At 48.4% G+C, this 21,359-nt stretch overlaps 1 protein-coding gene across 1 annotated transcript; it reads right to left on the reverse strand.

Annotated features, from left to right (window-relative positions):
- Positions 1 to 16,101: 16,101 nt before the first annotated feature.
- On the reverse strand, positions 16,102 to 19,258 carry PRPH (peripherin). Its single transcript, XM_052640379.1, has 9 exons — positions 18,708 to 19,258; positions 18,282 to 18,342; positions 18,013 to 18,108; positions 17,467 to 17,634; positions 17,235 to 17,360; positions 16,924 to 17,144; positions 16,760 to 16,809; positions 16,410 to 16,489; positions 16,102 to 16,164 (listed from the first exon to the last, which is right to left on the reverse strand). The coding sequence occupies exons 1-9, from the start codon at positions 19,247 to 19,249 to the stop codon at positions 16,102 to 16,104; spliced, it is 1,407 nt and encodes a 468-aa protein (XP_052496339.1). The 5' UTR covers positions 19,250 to 19,258.
- Positions 19,259 to 21,359: the final 2,101 nt, after the last annotated feature.

Here is a 21,359-nt window from a genome sequence, read left to right on the forward strand (position 1 = left end):
TAGCTATCCCACCCCTGGACATATATCTGGAAAAAACTCTAATTTGTAAAGACATGTGCACCCCAGTGTTCATAGCAGCACAATTTACAACAGTTAAGACATAGAAACAGCCTACATGTCTTTCAACAGATGAATGGATAAAAAGATGTGGTACATATATACAATGGATACTACTTAGCCATTAAAAAGAATTAAATAATGTCGCTTATGTCACCCTGCTTATTTAACTTATATGCAGAGTACATCATGAGAAACGCTGGACTGGAAGAAACACAAGCTGGAATCAAGATTGCCGGGAGAAATGTCAATAACCTCAGATATGCAGATGACACCACCCTTATGGCAGAAAGTGAAGAGGAACTCAAAAGCCTCTTGATGAAAGTGAAACAGGAGAGCAAAAAAGTTGGCTTTAAACTCAACATTCAGAAAACTAAGATCATGGCATCTGGTCCCATCACGTCATGGGAAATAGATGGGGAAACAGTGGAAACAGTGTCAGACTTTATTTTTGGGGGCTCCAAAATCACTGCAGATGGTGACTGTGGCCATGAAATTAAAAGACGCTTACTCCTTGGAAGAAAAGTTATGACCAACCTAGATAGTATATTCAAAAGCAGAGACATTACTTTGCCAACTAAGGTCCATCTAGTCAAGGCTATAGTTTTTCCTGTGGTCATGTATGGACGTGAGAGTTGGACTGTGAAGAAGGCTGAGCACAGAAGAATTGATGCTTTTGAAGTGTGGTGTTGGAAAAGACTCTTGAGAGTCCCTTGGACTGCAAGGACATTCAACCAGTCCATTCTGAAGGAGATCAACCCTGGGATTTCTTTGGAAGGAATGATGCTAAAGCTGAAACTCCAGCACTTTGGCCACCTCATGCGAAGAGTTGACTCACTGGAAAAAACTCTGATGCTGGGAGGGATTGGGGCAGGAGGAGAGGGGGACGACAGAGGATGAGATGGCTGGATGGCATCACTGACTCGATGGATGTGAGTCTGAGTGAACTCCGGGATTTGTTGATGGACAGGGAGGCCTGGCGTGCTGCAATTCATGGGGTCGCAAAGAGTCGGACACGACTGAGCAACTGAACTGAACTGAACTGATGACAACAAGGGTGCAACTAAAGATTATCATACTAAGTGAAGCAAGTCAGAGAAAGAAAAATACGACATCACTTACATGTGGAATCTAAAATATGATACAAATGAATTACTTACAAAACAGAAACAGACTCACAGACATAGAAAACAAACTTCTGGTTGCCAAAAGGGAAAGGAGGTGGGGGAGGGATAAATTAGGAGTGTGAGATTAACATATACACACTGCTCTGTAGATAACTAGCAAGGTCTTACTGTGTAGCACAGGGAGCTATATTCAATATCCTGTAATAAACCACAATGGAAAAGAAAGAAAAAAAAACAAGCATTTTCTATTCTCTAACATAAACTTTTAAAGGTAATAAATATATGAGTCTGGGCAAAGAGATAAGAGAATTTTGCTGTATGTTGTAAAATGTATAAATTATCTCTTGGGCTAGACAGACCTTAATCCAGTAACAATAGTGATATTTTATCAGCCCATTTCTCCTTTAGAAAAAGAAAGATTGTAATATGGTTTATTATAAAGATAAGCTCCATGTAACAGTGGCTTAAATGAGAGAGAAATTTATTTATCTTTCACTTAAAAAATACTATAATATGTTATAGTTGTGGAGGTTGTGTTGTGGGGAAAGGGAGTGCTAAGGAATGAATTGCATCCCCCCAAATTCATATGTTGAAGACCTAGCCCCCCATGTGATGGTATTTGGAGATGGAGCCTATGGGAGATTACTTAGGTTTATGTGGGGTCATAAGGGTGGATTTCTCATGATGAGATTAGTTTCCTTGTAAGATAAGACATCAGAGAACTTGCTCCTCCTTTCCCCCACCCAGATGAAGGCACAGTGAGACACAGCTGTCTACCAGCCAGAAACAGAGCCCTCACCAGAGGCTGACCATGCTGGCGCCTTAATCTGGGACTTGTCACCTCTGGAACTGTGAGGAAATTCATTTCTGTTGTTTTAAGCCACCCAGTCATAATATTTTGAGTGGATTTGGCATCTTTGTCAAAAATTAACTGACCATAGAGATATGGGTTTATTTCTGGATTCTCGGTTCTATTGCATTGGCGTGTATGTCTACCCTATGACAACATCATACTATTTTGATTACTTTAGCTGTAATAAGTTTTCAAGTCTAGAAGTGTGAGTCCTCCAACCTTGTTCTTCTCTTTTTCAAGATTGTTTTGTCTATTCAGGCCCTTTGCCATTCCATGCAAATTGGAGGATCAGCTTTTCCATTTCTGAAAAAAATCCTCTTTTTTACTTTTAAAGTCAAATTTATTTTCTCTCGTTCACAGAGTTGGCTTCCTTGAACTATTTAGTGATTCTTAATTATGTGCTCACTTTTGTAACTGTTATTACCGGTTAGACTCTCTTCCTTTTCTCTCTTTCTCTCTCTTTGCCATACCATGCAGTTTGCTGGATCTTAATTTCCTAACCACGAATGATCGAACCCAGGCCAATACAGTGAAAGCTCGGAATCCTAACCACTGCACCACCAGGGAACTGCCAGTCTTGCTTTTCTTTTAAAGAGCCCACATAGGGTGAGGAGGGTGTCACTTCACAGGCTAATTTCACTGTTGGGCTATTTTCAGTGAAAAGGGGGAAGGAGTAGGGCATGCCTTCCATCACTGCTGCAGGGATCAAGGCAATGGGTTGTTGCCCCTTTGATACTTCAGTGTAATCGTCTCGTTTATTTCTCCTGGTCTGCTGCTTCTAGCACTTGGGGATGGAACATCCTTTGTGCTACTCCTCATCTCCACAGAAAAGCTCTTCTGTCGAGAGTTCTGCACTGAAGTTTACCTTTCCAGCTACCCATTGCCTGTGGCAGAAAGCTTCTGAGATAGGCCACAGTGATCCCTGCTGCCTGGTGGATGTGCCCCTGTGTCGTCCCCTCCCCTTGAGGGCGACTTGGAAGTAGAATATGACAGAGTGATGTGACGTTACCTCCAAGGCTGAGGGATACAAAGACTGTTGTTCTGTCTTGGGTGCTCTCTCTTGGAAAAACTCACCCTTGGGAGGAAACCAGCTGCCGGCCCAGGAAGCTGCCCTATGAATTATGAACTTCCCTAGCAAGCCCCTGTAATCATATAATCTACTTCTTTGCAGTAAGTCTCTCAATATATACCTCCTACTGGTTATGCCTCTCTGGGTGCACCCTGACTGATGCCAATTTTGGTACCTCAGAATGGATGCTGTAGCCAATACCTAAACGTAAATACCTAAAATTTTGTGAAACCAACTTTGAAATTTGGTGATGTAGAAAGCCTGGAATAACTTTGAGGAGCATAATAGAAACTCTGCGATAGGCTTCAATACCAGGGTTGAAACTGTTAGATAAATAAACTATTTATTAAAAATAGGGGGAAAAGCCCTAGCTTGCCTTGAACAGACTGTTAGTAGAAATATGAATATCAACTCTCCTAGTGAGGGCTCAGAAAGAAGCAAGGAGCATTGTAGAAAATATTTGTATTACTTTAAAAAATATATAAATCATCACAAAGCGACTGTTGGTGGAAACATGAACATTAAAGGTGCTGCTGGCATTGAGGACTCAGAAGCAAATGAGAAACATGTTATTGGAAAACAGAAGAGAGGAACTGTTTTTTATTTGGCAGAGAATGCTTAGCAGAATTGCATCTTAAATTTATGTGAAAGGCAAAATTTGTAACAATGAACTTGGGTATTTAGCTTTCTTGCTAAGTGTTGAAGGTGGCACCTGGTTTCTTGCTGCTTACAGTAAAATCTGAAAGGGAAGACATAAATTGAAGGAAGAAATGTTAAGCGAGAAAAGAATCAGAATGTGGTATTTGGGAAATTCTTGGCCTACCCATATTGCAAAAGATGGTAAAATTAGGTCATTTACTGTCCGGAAAGTGTGCCCTGAGGAGATATATAAGAATGTAACTGGACAACCTTTTGTCAGTGCCTGAAAGTGAAAGTGAAAGTCACTCAGCGGTGTCCGACTCTGCGACCCTACGGACTACACAGTCCATGGGATTCTCCAGGCCAGAATACCGGAGTAGGTAGCTGTTCCCTTCTCCAGGGGATCTTCCCAACCCAGGGATCGAACCCAGGCCTTGCACATTGTTGCACATTCTTTACCAGCTGAGCTACCCGGGAAGCCCAAGAGCTAGGGTAGGCTAGCCCTTCTCCAGAGGATCTTCCCAACCCAGGAGTCAAACCAGGGTCTCCTGCATTGCAGATGGATTCTTTACCAACTAGGAAGCATCAAAAGTCAAGGTATTCAGTCACACAAAGGACCATTTGGAGAGATTAGCCATGTGACTCATGAACCTCCTTAGCCATCTGAGCAAAAACCAAGCATAGAAATGGGATTGTCCAAAAAGATTTGGGAAAGTTCTTTTTGTCTAATAGGGTAAATCCCAGAGATATACACAGGAAACCCACACAGTTCTTAAGGATGTCACACAAGCAGAGACACTGCCAGGTTGTAGTGAAAGGGACAGATAGAGGGCAAAACGGAAGAAAGCTGTCAGTTCAGTTCAGTTCAGTCACTCAGTCGTGTCTGACTCTGTGACCCCATGAATTGCAGCATGCCAGGCCTCCCTGTCCATCAACAAATCCTGGAGTTCACTCAGATTCATGTCCATCGAGTCAGTGATGCCATCCACCCATCTCATCCTCTGTCGTCCCCTTCTCCTCCTGCCCCCAATCCCTCCCAGCATCAAAGTCTTTTCCAGTGAGTCAACTCTTTGCATGAGGTGGCCAAAGTACTGGAGCTTCAGCTTTAGCATCATTCCTTCCAAAGAAATCCCAGGGTTGATCTCCTTCAGAATGGACTGGTTGGATCTCCTTGCAGTCCAAGGGACTCTCAAGAGTCTTCTCCAACATCACACTTCAAAAGCATCAATTCTTCTGTGCTCAGCCTTCTTCACAGTCCAACTCTCACATCCACACATGACCACAGGAAAAACCATAGCCTTGACTAGACGGACCTTAGTTGGCAAAGTAATGTCTCTGCTTTTGAATATGCTATCTAGGTTGATAATAACTTTTCTTACAAGGAGTAAGCGTCTTTTAATTTCATGGCTGCAGTCACCATCTGCAGTGATTTTGGAGCCCCCCAAAATAAAGTCTGACACTGTTTCCACTGTTTCCCCTTCTATTTCCCATGACGTGATGGGACCGGATGCCATGATCTTTGTTTTCTGAATGTTGAGCTTTAAGCCAAATTTTTCACTCTCCTGTTTCACTTTCATCAAGAGGCTTTTTAGTTCCTCTTCACTTTCTGCCAAATGGTGGTGTCATCTGCATATTTGAGGTGATTGATATTTCTCCCGGCAATCTTGATTCCAGCTTGTGGTTCTTTCAGTCCAGCGTTTCTCATGATGTACTCTGCATAGAAGTTAAATAAGCAGGGTGACAATATACAGCCTTGATGTACTCCTTTTCCTATTTGGAACCAGTCTGTTGTTCCATGTCCAGTTCTAACTGTTGATTCCTGACTTGCATACAGGTTTCTCAGGAGGCAGGTCAGATGGTCTGGTATTCCCATCTCTCTCAGAATTTTCCACAGTTTATTGTGATCCACACAGTCAAAGGCTTTGGCATAGTCAATAAAGCAGAAATAGATGTTTTTTTTGGAACTCTCTTGCTTTTTCCATGATCCAGCAGATGTTGGCAATTTGATCTCTGGTTCCTCTGTCTTTTCTAAAACCAGCTTGAACATCTGGAAGTTCACAGTTCACTTATTGCTGAAGCCTGGCTTGGAGAATTTTGAGCATTACTTTACTAGTGTGTGAGATGAGTGCAATTGTGCAGTAGTTTGAGCATTCTTTGGCATTGCCTTTCTTTGGGATTGGAATGAAAACTGACCTTTTCCAGTCCTGTGGCCACTGCTGAGTTTTCCAAATTTGCTGGCATACTGAGTGCAGCACTTTCACAGCATCATCTTTCCGGATTTGAAGTAGCTCAACTGGAATTCCATCACCTCCACTAGCTTTGTTCATAGTGATGCTTTCTAAGGCCCACTTGACTTCACATTCCAGGATGTCTGACTCTAAATGAGTGATCACACCATCGTGATTATCTGGGTTGTGAAGATCTTTTTGTACAGTTCTTCTGTGTATTCTTGCCACCTCTTCTTAGTATCTTCTCTTCTGTTAGGTCCATAGCATTTCTGTCCTTTATTGAGCCCATCTTTGCATGAAATGTTCCCTTGGTACCTCTAATTTTCTTGAAGAGATCTCTAGTCTTTCCCATTCTGTTGTTTTCCTCTATTTCTTTGCATTGATTGCTGAAGAAGGCTTTCTTATCTCTTCTTGCTATTCTTTGGAACTCTGCATTCAGGTGCTTATATCTTTCCTTTTCTCCTTTGCTTTTAGGTTCTCTTCTTTTCACAGCTATTTGTAATGCCTCCCCAGACAGCCATTTTGCTTTTTTGCATTTCTTTTCCATGGGGATGGTCTTGATCCCTGTCTCCTGTACAATGTCACGAACCTTAGTCCATAGTTCATCAGGCACTCTATCTATCAGATCTAGTCCCTTAAATCTATTTCTCACATCCACTGTATAATCATAAGGGATTTGATTTAGGTCATACCTGAATGGTCTAGCAGTTTTCCCTACTTTCTTCAATTTAAGTCTGAATTTGGTAATAAGGCGTTCATGATCTGAGCCACAGTCAGCTCCTGGTCTTGTTTTTGCTGACTGTATAGAGCTTCTCCATCTTTAGCTGCAAAGAATATAATCAATGTGATTTCGATGTTGACCATCTGGTGATGTCCATGTGTGGAATCTTCTCTTGTGTTGTTGGAAGAGGGTGTTTGCTATGACCAGTGCATTTTCTTGGCTAAACTCTATTAGTCTTTGCCCTGCTTCATTCCGCATTCCAAGGCCAAATTTGCCTGTTACTCCAGGTGTTTCTTGACTTCCTTCTTTTGCATTCCAGTCCCTTATAATGAAAGGACATCTTTTGGGGGTGTTAGTTCTAAAAGGTCTTGTAGGTCTTCATAGAACCGTTCAACTTCAGCTTCTTCAGCATTACTGGTTGGGGCATAGACTTGGATTACAGTGATATTGAATGCTTTGCCTTGGAGATGAACAGAGATCATTCTGTCATTTTTGAGATTGCATCCAAATACTGCATTTCAGACTCTTTTGCTGACCATGATGGCTACTCCATTTCTTCTGAGGGATTCCTGCCTGCAGTAGTAGATATAATGGTCATCTGAGTTAAATTCACGCATTCTAGTCCATTTTAGTTCGCTGATTCCTAGAATGTCGACATTCACTCTTGCCATCTGTTGTTTGACCACTTCCAATTTGCTTTGATTCACGGACCTGACATTCCAGGTCCCTATGCAATATTGCTCTTACAGCATCGGACCTTGCTTCTTATCACCAGTCACATCCACAGCTGGGTATTGTTTTTGCTTTGGCTCCATCCCTTCATTCTTTCTGGAGTTATTTCTCCACTGATCTCCAGTAGCATGTTGGGCACCTACTGACCTGGGGAGTTCCTCTTTTGGTATCCTATCATTTTGCCTTTTCCTACTGTTCATGGGGTTCTCAAGGCAAGAATACTGAAGTGGTTTGCCATTCCCTTCTCCAGTGGACCACATTCTGTCAGACCTCTCCACCATGACCCGCCCGTCTTGGGTTGCCCCGTGGGCATGGCTTAGTTTCATTGAGTTAGACAAGACTGTGGTCCTAGTGTGATGAGATTGACTAGTTTTCTGTGAGTATGGTTTCAGTGTGTCTGCCCTCTGATGCCCTCTTGCAACACCTACCATCTTACTTGGGTTTCTGTTGCCTTGGGTGTGGGGTATCTCTTCACAGCTGCTCCAGCAAAGTGCAGCCGCTGCTCCTTACCTCGGATGAGGGGTATCTCCTCACCACCGCCCTTCCTGACCTGCAACGTGGGATGGCTCCTCTAGGTCCTCCTGCGCCCACGCAGCCAAAACTGTACAACCAAGAAACAAGGAGATGAAAACACACGGAAAAGGAGAAATGACTCCAAAGGCAGGGCTGTGCGGCCAGAAGGTGGAGCCAGGGACCACAGATAATTATTCCCAGGCCTTAAAACCTAATATTGTTTTCCCAGCTGGATTTCCAAATTGCTTCAGAAACTTCTTTTTTTTTTCCCCCTATTTTCTCCCTTCCCGAGTGAGAATGTCTGTAACTGTTATCCTGTTTCTGTCTCACCGTGGTGTTTTAGGAGTAAATGCCTTGTTTTCTAGTTTCACAAGTCCACAGATGAAGAGGAATTTCTTCCCAGGATAGATTATACCTGGAACCTCACCGATACCTAATTTAGATTATTTAAATGATGAAATTTGGGACTTCTGAGCAAGACCTAGAGGGGATTTGGCTCTTTGGTTGCTGCTGTAACTGAGACTTTCAGAAATCTTGAAATAGGATAAATATATGTTGTATGTGAGATAAGCATGAATCTTTGGAGGCCTGAGGGCAGGCTATGCCAAGCATAATGCCTTCCCCAAAAGGTGTCCAACCCCAATTTCCAGAACCTGTGAAAGTTTTATTAGGTTGGTACAAACATAACAGGTTTTGGACCATGAATTTTAAATCACTATAACTAGGCTCAAACACATCTTTATTAATCAGAATAGGCACCATTACAATCAACACATTTTTGCCAACAAGAAATAAGTTTGTTTATTACTGTAGCATAAAAATCCATGCTTTGGGATTCAGTGAACTCTGGGAAAGCATTTTCTGCCTCCTGCTGGTTATGGAAGTGTTTTCCCAGCATAAAGTTGTCAAGATGCTTGAAGAAGTGGTAGTCGGTTGGCAAGAGGTCAGGTGAATAAGGTGGAAAAGGCAAAACTTCGTAGCCCAACTCATTCAACTTTTGCAGCGTTGGTTGTAGGATGTGCAGTCGGACGTTGTCATGGAGAAGAATTGGGCCCGTTTGGTTGACCGGTGCCGGCTGGAGATGTTGCCGTTTTCGGCACATCTCATGATTTGCTGAGCATGCTTCCCAGATGCGATGGTTTCGCCGGAATTCAGAAAGCTGTAGTGGATCAGAAAGGCAGCAGACCACCAAACAGTGGCCATGACCTTTTTTCTGGTGCAGGTCTGGCTTTGGGAAGCACTTTGGAGCTTCTTCCCAGTCCAACCACTGAGCTGGTCATCACTGGTTTTCATATAAAATCCACTTTCGTTGAACGTCACAATCCAATTGAGAAATGGTTTGTTGTTGTTGTTGCGTAGATTAAGAGAAAACAACACTTCAAAACAATGATTTTTTAAAAATTGTGGTCAGGTACCCACTTATTGAGCTTTTTTACTTTTTCAATTTGTTTCAAATGCCAAACAATCAGTTTCAATGATCCTCTCTCAGCTGATTGTTGTCAACTTCCTATAGCCGGCCACTGCATTCCTCACCTTCAAGGCTCTCATCTCCTTTGCAGAACTTCTTGAACCACCACTGCATTGTACGTTCATTAGCAATTCCTAGACTAAATGCATTGTTGATGTTGCAAATTGTCTCTACTGCTTTAAGATCCATTTTGAACTCGAATTAAAAAATTGCTCCAATTTGCTTTTGTCCAACGTCATTTCTATAGTCTAAAATAAATATAAAATAAACAACAAGTAGTGTCACTGGCAAAAAACATAAAGCAAGAAATGCGCATTAACATATTCTATGTAACTGCATTTATTTAAGAATGTATTCCAATGTCACACAGCAAAGTGCAACAATGCAAAACCTCAACTACTTTTGCACCAACCTTAATATTAGCATCACAAAAGGAACTTTGATGATGTAAGTTAAAGATTTTGAGATGGGGGAGTGGTTCTAGATTGTCTGGGTACATCAATGTAATAACAAGGATCTTTATAAGAAGAAGATCAGGGTCAGAGTAGATATGCTACCTGAGTTGTGAGTCCTAGCTTTGAAGATGGAAGAGAGCCACAGGACAGTCAATTTTTATAAGCTGGAAAAGGCTTCTCTAGAGCTTCTCGCAGGAACACAGATCTGTCCCATTTTAGACCTACAGCACTGTGAGATACTAAATTTATTGTTTTGAGTCACTAAGTTTGTGGTAATTTGTTACAGTAGTAATAAGAATTAACCCAGTATGAATCAGTGGGCAACACATGCTCAAGCTGTCCCCTTGAAACAGAAAACAGAAGCAAATGTTTGACATTTACACTGTTGAAGGATCACTAGAACTGTGATCCCTGGGTTATAATTTATGACGGGTCCTTCCTGAGGCGAGCAGTTTCAGGAGGCCATACTCTGAACCACGTCACCTCATTCTCCTGCCTACACTGTGGCCAAGTTCACTCAGTTCTATGCAAATCATCTCATTTAATCTTCATGACAAGCCTAGGAAATGATTGTTGTCTCCATTTTACAGATGAGGAAATGGAGGCAAACAGATATCTTTTCCAAGGTAAACTGGTAAGAAGACACAAGATTTAAATGCAGATTCTTAGCCACTGGGCCATCTGGTAAGTAAAAATTGCTCTGTTCACACTCTTTCATTGGCTTTAAAAATATTTGTTTGGGGAATTCCCTAGTGATCCAGTGGTTAAGACTTCGCCTTCCAGTGTAGTCGGTGCAGGTTCAATACCTGGTCAGGGAGCTAAGATTCCACATGTCTCTCGGCCAAAAAAACGTAAAGCAGAAACAAAATTGTAACAAATTCAATAAAGACTTCTAAAATGTGTTTAGTTGCTCAGTCTGTTCAACTCTTTGCAACCCCATGGACTGTAGCCCATTAGGCTCCTCTGTCTATTAGATTTTCCAAATAAGAATACTGGAGTGGGTTTCCATTTCCTCCACCAGGGGATCTTTCCCCACCCAGGGATCAAACTAACCTCTCCTGTATTGGCAGGCAGATTCTTTTACCACTGAGCCATCTGGAAAGCTTAAAGACTTTTTAAAATAAGTCCACACCAAAATCTTTTTTAACAAAATAAATAAATCTGCTTAAACTCTGAGATTCTATGACAAGTATAACTGTCAAAGATTTAAGAACAAATACAACTGACATTTGTTATCCATTGAACAACGTTTATTACCCGTGGGATCGAAAGTGCACAGGACGTGGGAAGCCCATTGGCTTTTGGATATCTCTCAGTGTGTCTTGCAGAGGGCAAGGAGAGAGTCAATGAACCTATCAAGGCTGGTAAAGTGAATATCTTCTGTGACAGGAGATAAGAGCAGAACCAGAGAAAGCTCTGGAAGTCAGCGCACCACTGCTGTCAGGCCATGGCAGCTGTAGGACAGGTGAAGCCCTGAGTAAGAAGAGACTATGAGTCTGCAAGAGCCAGGGAGAGGGTGCGGCCACGTGCTCCCTGTGACAATAGCAACAGAAGCAGTAGGGCCGCGGGGCACGGGGCCTTGCGCTCCTGCCGCCAAGGTGGCTTCCTGTCACCTGCCACACTCAGTGAGGCCCGATGGGGCTGCAGAGCACATGTCTCACACGTGTTGCTCGGGGCCTGGGAAGTGACTCCCACTCCACCTCAGGCAGCTGCAGTTCTTGTTCCCCTTATTCCCATGTATAACATCACAATGAGCTCCCCTTTACTTGAGATATTGGGTTAGATTCTATTCTTCCCAAATCAGATAACTGAACCCCCTTTCCTACCCGCAGCAGGTGGCCCCTGAGGAATCATTCCACCACCGCGGGCACCCACCTGGGGTCCAGGACACCTGCAACAACCAGTGCCCTCTAGGAACGGCTAAGTAACTGTGGCCACATCCTCACTTTTGAGGTGACCTTCTTACAAGCTGACATGAAAACCACCTCCCTTCTTCCAACAAGCAGGGCACAATAAAATCAACGCGATATGATCTTTCTTAATTACAATCAAATCCCAGCCCTGTCTTCTTGAGGTTAACATCAGATCCCTTGATTAGAATTGGATTTTGAGTTTTCCTCAAATTCTTCAGTCACAGCCAAGTCTGAGGTTGTACCATTTCAATAGGTGGCTGGGTCCACTTGTGACAAATTGATTCTTTCTAATTCTCCCCAGCACTGAAACACTCAAATCTTGTCTTTTTCAGTTTTTCACCCAAAATCCAAAAAAATGTATTTTGCATGAAAATCTAGAACATACATATATAAATACATTGAAAATAAAACGTTCACAATACCCTAAAGTTTTCTATTCTCTTTATTTTATTAAAATATTTGACTTGACCAAAAAATATTTATTATACTATTTCATGACCTGCAGTTTGAGAATTATTGGTGTATTTTCTCCTTTCTTCAAAATTTCGGTTCTCAAACACAGATCTTTCCTGGCTCCAGCTGTTTCTTGTCTTTGAACAAACACCTCGGGAGAGAGTGGCCTGCTCTTCACTCCCTCGGCTCTCATTCACTCTTCAGTTGACAGTTTTGTCTCTGATGGTACCCTGGCCTGAAGCTGCCCTCAGGAGATCTAACATCTTCCTTGACGATAAGCCTGAATTTCCCAGCTCTTAGCTAACCTGTGTCCCCAGCATCCTCCCATGTGACTGGCCATTCCCTCCTGAAAGTTCTCTCTTGCTGTGGCTTCCTAAGTAAGGCCTTATACCATTTCTGCCAGTTAGTACTTAAGAGTCACTGCCTCTGCTCCTCTATGCATCTCCCCAAGGCCCTTTTCTTTTCTCACTTAATACACCATTTTTTCTTTAAGATTTTATTTTCAGCTGTGCTGGGTCTTTGTTGCTTCGCACAGGCTTTCTCTAATCACAGCAAGTGGGGGCCACTCTTCCTTGCAGTGCATGAGTTTCTCACTGAGGTGTCTTCTCTTGTTGCTGAGCACAGTTTCTAGGGCACGTTGCCCCACAGTACGTGGGATTTTCCTGGACCAGGGATCGAACCCAGGTCCCCTGCATAGGCAGGAGGATTCTTAACCACTGGACCACCAAGGAAGTCCCAATACACTGTTCTTAAGTGGTTTCATTTTTCTCTCATATGGAACACCTGAGAGGCCCTTCTCAGCACAAACCCTTCCTTCTATCCAGTACCAACCCAGGCCACAGACTTTGATGTGAAAGTTTCCAAATTGGAATTTTTGCTCACTTGAAACTCTAAACATTTGAAATTCCAAAGTTTTTGTCTGCTTTTCTGCAGTGATATTTCTCCTCTGATGTTATAAATACCACTGAATGAAGAGGAGAGAAGGCAAGGGGTATAAGGAACGTGTGTGAAGGCTGACAGTGGTGGGAACCTTGCAATCTTTGCAGTAGATATTGTGGTTAGTCCTCAGCATCCATTCCATATTAGACGATTAGCCCAAGTCAGTAAGTGGCTTCCCCTGGTGAATGTTACTGCTCTAGGGACAGACATACCCGTGATCCTTGCCAGACAGCCTGAGGAAAGGACTTAAATCTCATACCTGGGAGGAAGGTTTTCTTTTTCCTTCACTGGATAGGAAAACAGAAGCATCACCCAGTAGCTGCTGGCACCCTGCTTTGGACCATGAAGAGAACCATCCCAAGGATGAAACTGCCCTCCAAGGAGGAAGGCTGAGCAGAACCATGGACAGAGCCTGGATCCTTGACTTTATAGTAAGTTCCCTACATACACACCAAGGAGTCTCATTCAGAGAGTACATTCCTAAGTCTGATTTGTCTGTAAGTCCAACAAAGTTAGCCTAGACACCCAACTAAAACAATCAGCTGTAGTGTACTGTAGTATAACAAGTTTCTAATATTTTCACACAAATAATACATGAAAAACACACAAAAATAAGGAAAACATTAAACCTTACAGTGCAGTACCTGGAAAAGTACAGAGTACAGTACAACAGCTGGCCCGTTCACATGTTTGAAAGTTAATTCGTAGGGGATTTAACTGAGTAAGCTACTGAACCAACCTCAGAGCCCACCTACCTCTGGTTTCTGGTTACACGAGATACATGTTTAATTTCTTTTTCTTAAAAAATGAGGTTATTGTCACTGGTAGCCAAGAGCATCCTGATAGATTCAGTATCTCAAAATATTCCATCACACTTGAACTCCAAACCTGTGGACTCAACTGCCTGCCAGCCCTTCCCCTTGGCTGTTTCATAGCACCTCACCCTCAATGAGTCAAAACTAATTTTGCTGTCTAGGGCCCCCTCATTGCCCTACACCAGTCTTCCTTGTTTCTATGAAACGTCCCACCATCTGTCTGCTTGTTTCCTTCAAAACCTTGGATCACCTTTGCTATTTCCCTTTCTCTCACACTGGAAATCACCCCTTAGGGTGACAGTTCTCCAATCTATCCACCTCTTTGCCCACAATCATCTCTTGCATGTTTCACTGCAACAGCTTCTGAGCTGGTCTTCCATCTTCTTCTAACTCCTTCTGCACCCCACAGCCAGAGTGATCTTTCTAAAATACAGGTCTAAATACTTCACCCATTAAATCCTTTTCTTTCCTTTTTCCTTAGAATAAATTCTGAGTGCCTTAACATGTCGTATAAGGTCCTCAGTGACTTGGCCCTCATCGTCCTTCCAACCCCAGCACCGTTCCTTCCTCTCTGGCCTTCACCTCAGCAACGTGGAACCACTTTTACTTTCCAAACTCCCTCTCTCTCATCTTCTGGCTTACGTAGCTGCCTAGAAAGTCCCCCTCCTCTTCCTGCTCCACCTGAGTAACTCCTGCTTGTTCTCCTGTGCTCATTGCGATGCTGCCTCCTTTGGGAAGCCATCCCTACCCCAAGACTGGATTATGTGATGTGCTCTTCTTCACGTTTCCCCAATACTATCTTCTTATCCCAGTCACATCACTCATCACAGGGTTGAACTGTATGCTTGTGTGTCTATGTCCCCCACCCAGACTGTGAGTTCTGGCTTACTCTCTGCACCTCGCACTATAATTGAGTGAGGAAAATCAGTCTAAATTCGGAAGTGGATTTTGACTTCAAGATAAGGGTAGGATGGAATGGAGTGGAGGACAGCATGGAAACAGATATTCCAAGCCTGGGGAGGAGTGATGGCAGCAGAATCTGATCTGCTTGCTAAGTGCGTTGAACTGGTTCGTGTGGGTGGCAGGGCCATGCCAGGGGAAAGGGCTACTGAGGCAGAAAATGTAACCCAGGCAAGAGCTGAGAGTGGCCTGGACCAGTGGAGAGGCAGTGAGGACAGGGAGAGCCAGACAAGCTTGAAACAGCTATGAAGCAGAACTAACAGAATCGGAGCATGTGAAGAAAAGAAAGGGTATAAAATGAGGCGAGCTGTAACTTGGGCAGTGGAGGTCCTGGCGGGCATCTTCGTCTGTGATGGAGAATCCGTAAGGAAGAACATGACTGCAGGCAGCGGAGACCAAGATGACGGGCTCTGCTTTGGTCACTCAGGGTTGCGGGTGGGGAATGGAGGTTGAGAAGAAATGGACACAGAGGTAGGGGGAAAATCAGGAGGGCAGACAGGAGTCATAGACGCGAGGCAGTGAGAGTCAGAGGAGAAATGACCTGAGGCAAGGGGGAAATAGTGCTGAGCCTCCTTCGCACGGATGCTCCCATAACACAAACACAAGCGCACTGGGGAGTTTTCTCTCTCTCTCTTTACGATTCCATGATTTTTCAAAAAACCGAAATATAACTAACTTAGAGTATTATATTACATTCAGGTATGTAACATAGTGATTCCATATATTTATACATTACAAAATAATCGCCACTGAAGAGGGTTCCCTTGATAACAGTTTTATTTGGTTTAAAAGTGAAACTCAGACCCCGACCCACCCACTAGCCGTGGGGCTGTGGCAGGAATAGACTTGTCCTGGGGTTGGTCAGCTTCTTAGCAGAATGAGAAAGGGGGGGGACATGCAGACTTCTACCAGGATGAGAAATGGGGACCACAGAGACCCTTAGCAGGACTAGAACTGGGGAACATGTGGGTCATGCCTATGTGGGCATGGAGAGGCAGGGGGAGGCCCAGCTACAGTGCTGGGTAGGGCTTGGCCACCAGCCAGGTACGGGGTGACTGGCACCATCCCCTGGATGCATGCAGAGGGGAGGAGACAATTCTGGACTGGTGTTAGGACTTGGCCTCAGAGGCCTGGGGCTGGGCAGGGAGCTCTGATCAGATCAGTAGCTCTGAGGAGACTTGTCCAGCTCACTGTGCTGCTCCTTCTGAGACTCCGTCACCACCTGCTGGGAGGTGAGGCATGTGAAGGGCACAACCCACTCAGCACCACCCTCCCTCTAGCTCCTTTGTGGCAAAGTGTACCCCCTCCCTCTCAACCAGTTGAGGCTCCCGTCTGAACATCCACCTCTATCTCCCTGTCTCACTCTCACCCCAAGAATCATTCACCCATAAATGCCCGAAGATTACTTACACCAGGCTGGGGCTCAAGGGAAATGATGGGGTCCTGGGCTCAAGTGGCCTATCTCACCTCTCCATCCCGAGTCTCAATGGTCCTGATCAGAACCATCTTCCGGCTGTGGGTTTCCTGGGGAGGCTCCACCTCAGGTACTGAAAAAGGCAGGATTTGAGGTTGAGGGGAGGAGTCTTGGTATGTCCAAGCCCCTATATCTCTTTGGGGTCGCAAACAGTCGGACACGACTGAGCGACTGAACTGAGCTAAATATCTCCTTAGGAGGGGTAGGGCCCGAGGATCAGGGGCGAGGACAGACTAGGACTCAGGCAGGAATCAATCCCTGAGCAGAGCCATATCAAGAGTCCAGTCAGGGTACAAATGGACAAGGGGACAGACAGTTTGGAAGTCAGACGCGGAAGACTCACCAGTCGTCTTTATACTCAAGGATGCAAAGGAATGGACTGGCACGGAAATCCTGGGGACGAAACCTGTAGTCAGCTACTCAGCATGGGGTTGGGGGGGACCCTGGCCTTCCACCCGCCTCTCCTCCACCCCCACCCATCCCGACCACGCCCCACCCGCCCCTCACCGGCTCTCCTCGCCCTCCAGCAGCTTCCGGTAGGTGGCGATCTCGATGTCCAGGGCCATCTTGACGTTGAGAAGCTCCTGGTACTCTCGCAGGTGTCGTGCCATCTCCTCCTTGAGCTGCCGTAGCTCCTCCTCAAGCCGCGCGGCGCCCGCCTGGTACCCGCCGGCCTCCAGGGCAAACTGCTCCTCCAACTCCCGCAGCTGTCTGAGCAGCGCCTCGTTCTGCGGAGGCGGGTGAAGAGGGGGGTCAGTAGGGGGAGCATCGCCTTCGTCCTCCACCCCCGGGGCCGGGGCGCGCAGCCTGGTCCTCACCGTGCCGCGAAGCCCGTCCACCTCGCACGTCAGGCTCTGGATCTGGCGTCGGGACTCATTCATCTCCTGCTTGGCCTGGCGCAGGGCCTCGTGGTTCCGGTTGGCTGCGTCGGACAGGTCCGCGTACTGCGGCGAGGGTGGCAACTCGGGCGTGAGCAGACCAGATGGGTCCTTCCCCCAGCACCCCACCCTTCCAGGCCCTCCCAACCCCCTCGCCCCCGTGCCCCCGCACCTTGGACTTGTACCACTCTTCTGCCTCCTGCAGGTTCTTCGCCGCGATGCTCTCGTACTGGGCTCGGATGTCCCTCAGCGCTGCTGTCAGCTCGGGCTTCACGGTCGCCTCCACCTCGACGTGCTGCACTTGCTGGCTCTCCACGCTCAGCTGCAGGTCTCTCAGCTCCTGTCGCCCAGGGCAAGATGCCGAGTTCACCGCGCAGATCCCTCGCGGGCCACGCAGTTGGCGCGCAGAAAAGAGAAGAAACACTTGAATGAACAGAAGGGGGCGCCAGGGAGCGCAGCGCGCTTAGGCCTGCACAGCCGGTGCCCCGCGGGTACTGTCATCGGCGAGGTTTCAGGGGTGCATCCCCGCTGCTTGCCACCAGGTGGCGCAGGGGTGTGAGTCTAACCACCTGTAGAGGGGGTGGAGGGAGGGCCCGCGTCTACTCAATCTCATTTCTCTTCCAACGCTCCACCCGCCACTGTCTTCGTGAGCTTGTCCCCCAGCTCCAGAGACCACCCTCAACCTCTGAAGTCGCACCTAACACCTGGGTCCACCCACCTCCTCGTGCAGCTTCTTGAGGAACTCAATCTCATCCATCAGAGATTCAATCTTGCGCTCTAGCTCCAGGCGGGACAGGGTGGCGTCGTCCACGTCCTACAGGGGGTGACAGTGGGGGATCGAGAGCAGGGAGGGGTTGCTTAGGTCGAGGAAGAGCCTGGCCCTTCCCGTCTGTCTCTGGGGGCTTGTGGTCGCCTCCCTTTGCCCACAGATGCCACCCTGGATATGCAGGCGGTGGGTAGGGGTGGGGATGGGGAGACCGAGCTCACCTTACGGAAAAGCACGAGGTTGTGCTCCGCATCCTCCCTCTTGCGAGTCTCTTCCTCCAACCTGGTGGGAAGAGTGTGCAGAAACTGAGCTCTGGGGTCACCGCCCAGCCTGCAGACCTCGACCCCCAGGATCTGGGTCAGAGCTGCTACTGCAGCCTCTAGGAAGGGGTCTTCAGGCTGCCTGATGGACTTGCCCCATTTTCTCTGTAAACGGCTGGAAGCTGGGGTGGGGCCCCTTTGTACACAGGGGAGACATAGTAACTCCCCCTCCGTCACCTCCCCTGAGACTCAGCAAAGTGGTGGTGGTGGAGTGCCCGCCGACGAGGGTGCTGCCTGCACACGCCCAGGCGGACAGGCGAGGGGCGGCTCCTCCCTCCCGGCGGCAGCCTCGACGGTCGCCGCCCCGCCCTGGCCCTGCCCTCTGACCTCTGCTTGAGCGCTGCCAGGTCCTCCGCCAGCCCGTCGCGCTCCACCTGCACCCGGTCGCGCTCCCGGCCCAGCAGCTCCAGCTCTCTCCGCAGCTCTCGCAGCTCCTGCTGGCACAGCTGGTCGGCACGCGCCGGCTCCTGGCCCCGGGCCTGGTTCAGCTCCCCGCGCAGGGCCGCGTTCTGCTGCTCCAGGAAGCGCACCTTCTCGATGAAGTTGGCGAAGCGGTCGTTGAGCTCCTGCAGCTCCTGCTTCTCGTTGCTGCGCGTGGCCAGGAACTCCTGGTTGAGCGCCTCGGCCATGGAGAAGTCGAGGCGCTCCGAGGGCAGGCGCAGGAGGGCGCCCGTGCCCGCCCGGGGACCGCGGAAGCTGCCCAGGCGCACGGAGGAGCCGGGGGACGCCGAGCCCAGCAGGCGGCTGCTCGAGAAGCGGGAGCTGGACGAATAGGAGAAGGCCCCCGGGGACAGTGAGGGCGGTGGCCCGAAGGTGCGGCGGTAGGAGGTGGAACTGACGCTGGACCGGAGGCCCGACGGGTGGCTCATGGCGGCCGAGGTTGGGCAGTCAACGCCGGCAGAGCTGGTCAGGGCGCGAGGAAGGAGCCGCAGACCGCTGTGAGGCGGATTTATAGGCCTGAGGGTTTGGGGCGGGGGGGCCTGGGCTGCTCCTCCCACTGGCCTGACGGTGGGGCTATGTGGGGAGGGGGACGCCCCACCCCTGCGGAGCAGCGGGAGTGCCGCACCCTCGCTCCCTGGTGCTGGCGCCTGGCCCACTTGATTCCCCCTGTTGCTGGCGGGGAAGGGAGCAGGGATGGCGACCACAGGCCACAGACAGGCAGGGGGGTGAGGGTCAGTGACTTCTAGCAAGCATCCAGAGCTAGAGCCTAGGATGGGAGGGCCTGACTTGAACTGGGGGTCCCTGGCTGAAAGAGCTGGTCACGGTAGAAGGAGGACTGGAGGTTAAGGGGCAGGCTTCACATGAGTAGGGAGGAGGTGGCCCAGGTGATGGAGAATCGGCCTGGCTTAGGCCCCAGAGTCTGTGACTCCACATGTCCCCTGAAGGCTAGGTTCCACTTTCAACTGCTGTGGCTCACCACACCCAGGGCGATCTGGGGGACAGAAGCGCAGAGGCAGCCGAGGTGGGTGAGGGCGGGCTGGTCTCTCCGTAATCCCCAGGGCTCTGGGCAGGGTTGCTGCCTGGCGCCAGCTCTGCTGCTAATGGACTGGCTTCTTCCCCTCCCCCTCCCCTGGACACTTGGCCAGGGGGTTGCCTGCTGATGTCTCACCCTTAAAGACACAGATCCCAAATCCACCCCAGGCCCCAACAAGGTGGGCACATCAGAGGGGGCGGAGGGTCCCAGCTCTGGGTCCCACTCCAGACATCTGTGCCCTGCCGGAGGCCGAGCTCAGTGAGCCAGTGTATGCTGTCTGTCTTTACTGGCTTCTCCCTTCCCCCAGCCAACCGCTGCTCAGTCACGGCCTTACAGGAACCAGGGCCATTCCTGAGGTAGGAAGGGGAGGGGGCTGAGGGGCGGCATCTGCTGCCAAGCCTGAGAGATGGACCATTTCCAGTACTGAGGAGCCGCAGGTACCCAGCAATGGGCGGGGCTGGATGAGTAGAGAATAGGAAAGAGAAGGTACCCATCCCCAGCGGTTCAGGGATGAGGGGAAAAAGACCCAGAACAGAGCTGCACGCCTGTGCACACAAACAGATGCAGAAGCAAAATAGCACCGTATACTTCTGTGCACACGCGAGACACACACAACCACGCGTCCCTTCATACCCTTCCCCACGGCACAGTTAGTGGGGAGGCTGATGTCTGGCCTTTCCATGTCAAATGGCTTCCAGAACGCAGGCACAGGCTGCTCAGGAGTGGACAGAGGCAGCGCGGGTGGTCTGCAGGAGCCGGGTGCTGAGGCCTGTTGGGCTTGCCAGGAGCTATGGGGCTGCTGCCGCCGGGGACTCCAGGGCTCTCCAGTAAGGACAGGTCTGCGTAAGACTGGCCCGGAGGACAAGAGCTGGGCGTCTGGGGAATCAGGTCTGGGACTCCAGGCTGGATCTCTTGACAAGGAGGGCGGCTGCCTGGCTGGCCATCTCCTCTGCACTGCAGGGCAGAGGAGCCTCCCGCCTTTGTATGGCCTCCGAGATGGGCCAACGCCCTCCAGCTCACATCCCTGCCGCCTCCGCTCCTCTCCAGGCCCCTCCTTCCTTCCGGGCTATTAGTCTCTCCCTGCACAGCTGCCAGGTCCTTCTCCTTGATGAGTCTGGTTTGGTTGCCAGGGGAATGGGAAGAGGGAGGATGGGAGAGAGGGGATGGGATGGATGAACCAAGGCTGGTCTTGGGGAGGGGGAGGGTCCTGCTTGGGCTAGGGCTGGGGGGCCTGATAAGAATGAGGAGGGGACCGCGGAAGCCGTGGTGCTTTCTGCTGCAGCCCTGAGCTCTGACCCCCAGCTGCCATTGCAGCCCCATCCACTCCATTCTAGGCCCTGCCCCGCCCCTGTCTGCTGTCCTCAGAGCGGACTGGGAGTCTGAGCTGGTGCTTCTTGCAGAGGGGTAGGTCCTGGGGAGGACCAGCTCAGGCTTTACCTCTGTAGGGAACTGCTGGCAGATTCGGGGGGCTGGCCTGAGGAGTTACCGGTGGGGTTCCCATCCCC

Source organism: Budorcas taxicolor, chromosome 5 (genome assembly GCF_023091745.1).
Source record: "Budorcas taxicolor isolate Tak-1 chromosome 5, Takin1.1, whole genome shotgun sequence".
Taxonomy (NCBI): Eukaryota; Metazoa; Chordata; class Mammalia; order Artiodactyla; family Bovidae; genus Budorcas; species Budorcas taxicolor.

Excerpts from the sequence above, each read along its gene's own strand:
- PRPH (XM_052640379.1), bottom strand. The coding sequence starts at position 19,249 with ATGAGCCACCCGTCGGGCCTCCGGTCCAGCGTCAGTTCCACCTCCTAC. Across the intron at positions 17,145-17,234 it reads TGGACGGGCTTCGCGGCACG|AACGAGGCGCTGCTCAGACA; the intron begins GTGAGGACCAGG and ends CCGCCTCCGCAG. Across the intron at positions 16,490-16,759 it reads CTTGAGTATAAAGACGACTG|TACCTGAGGTGGAGCCTCCC; the intron begins GTGAGTCTTCCG and ends TGCCTTTTTCAG.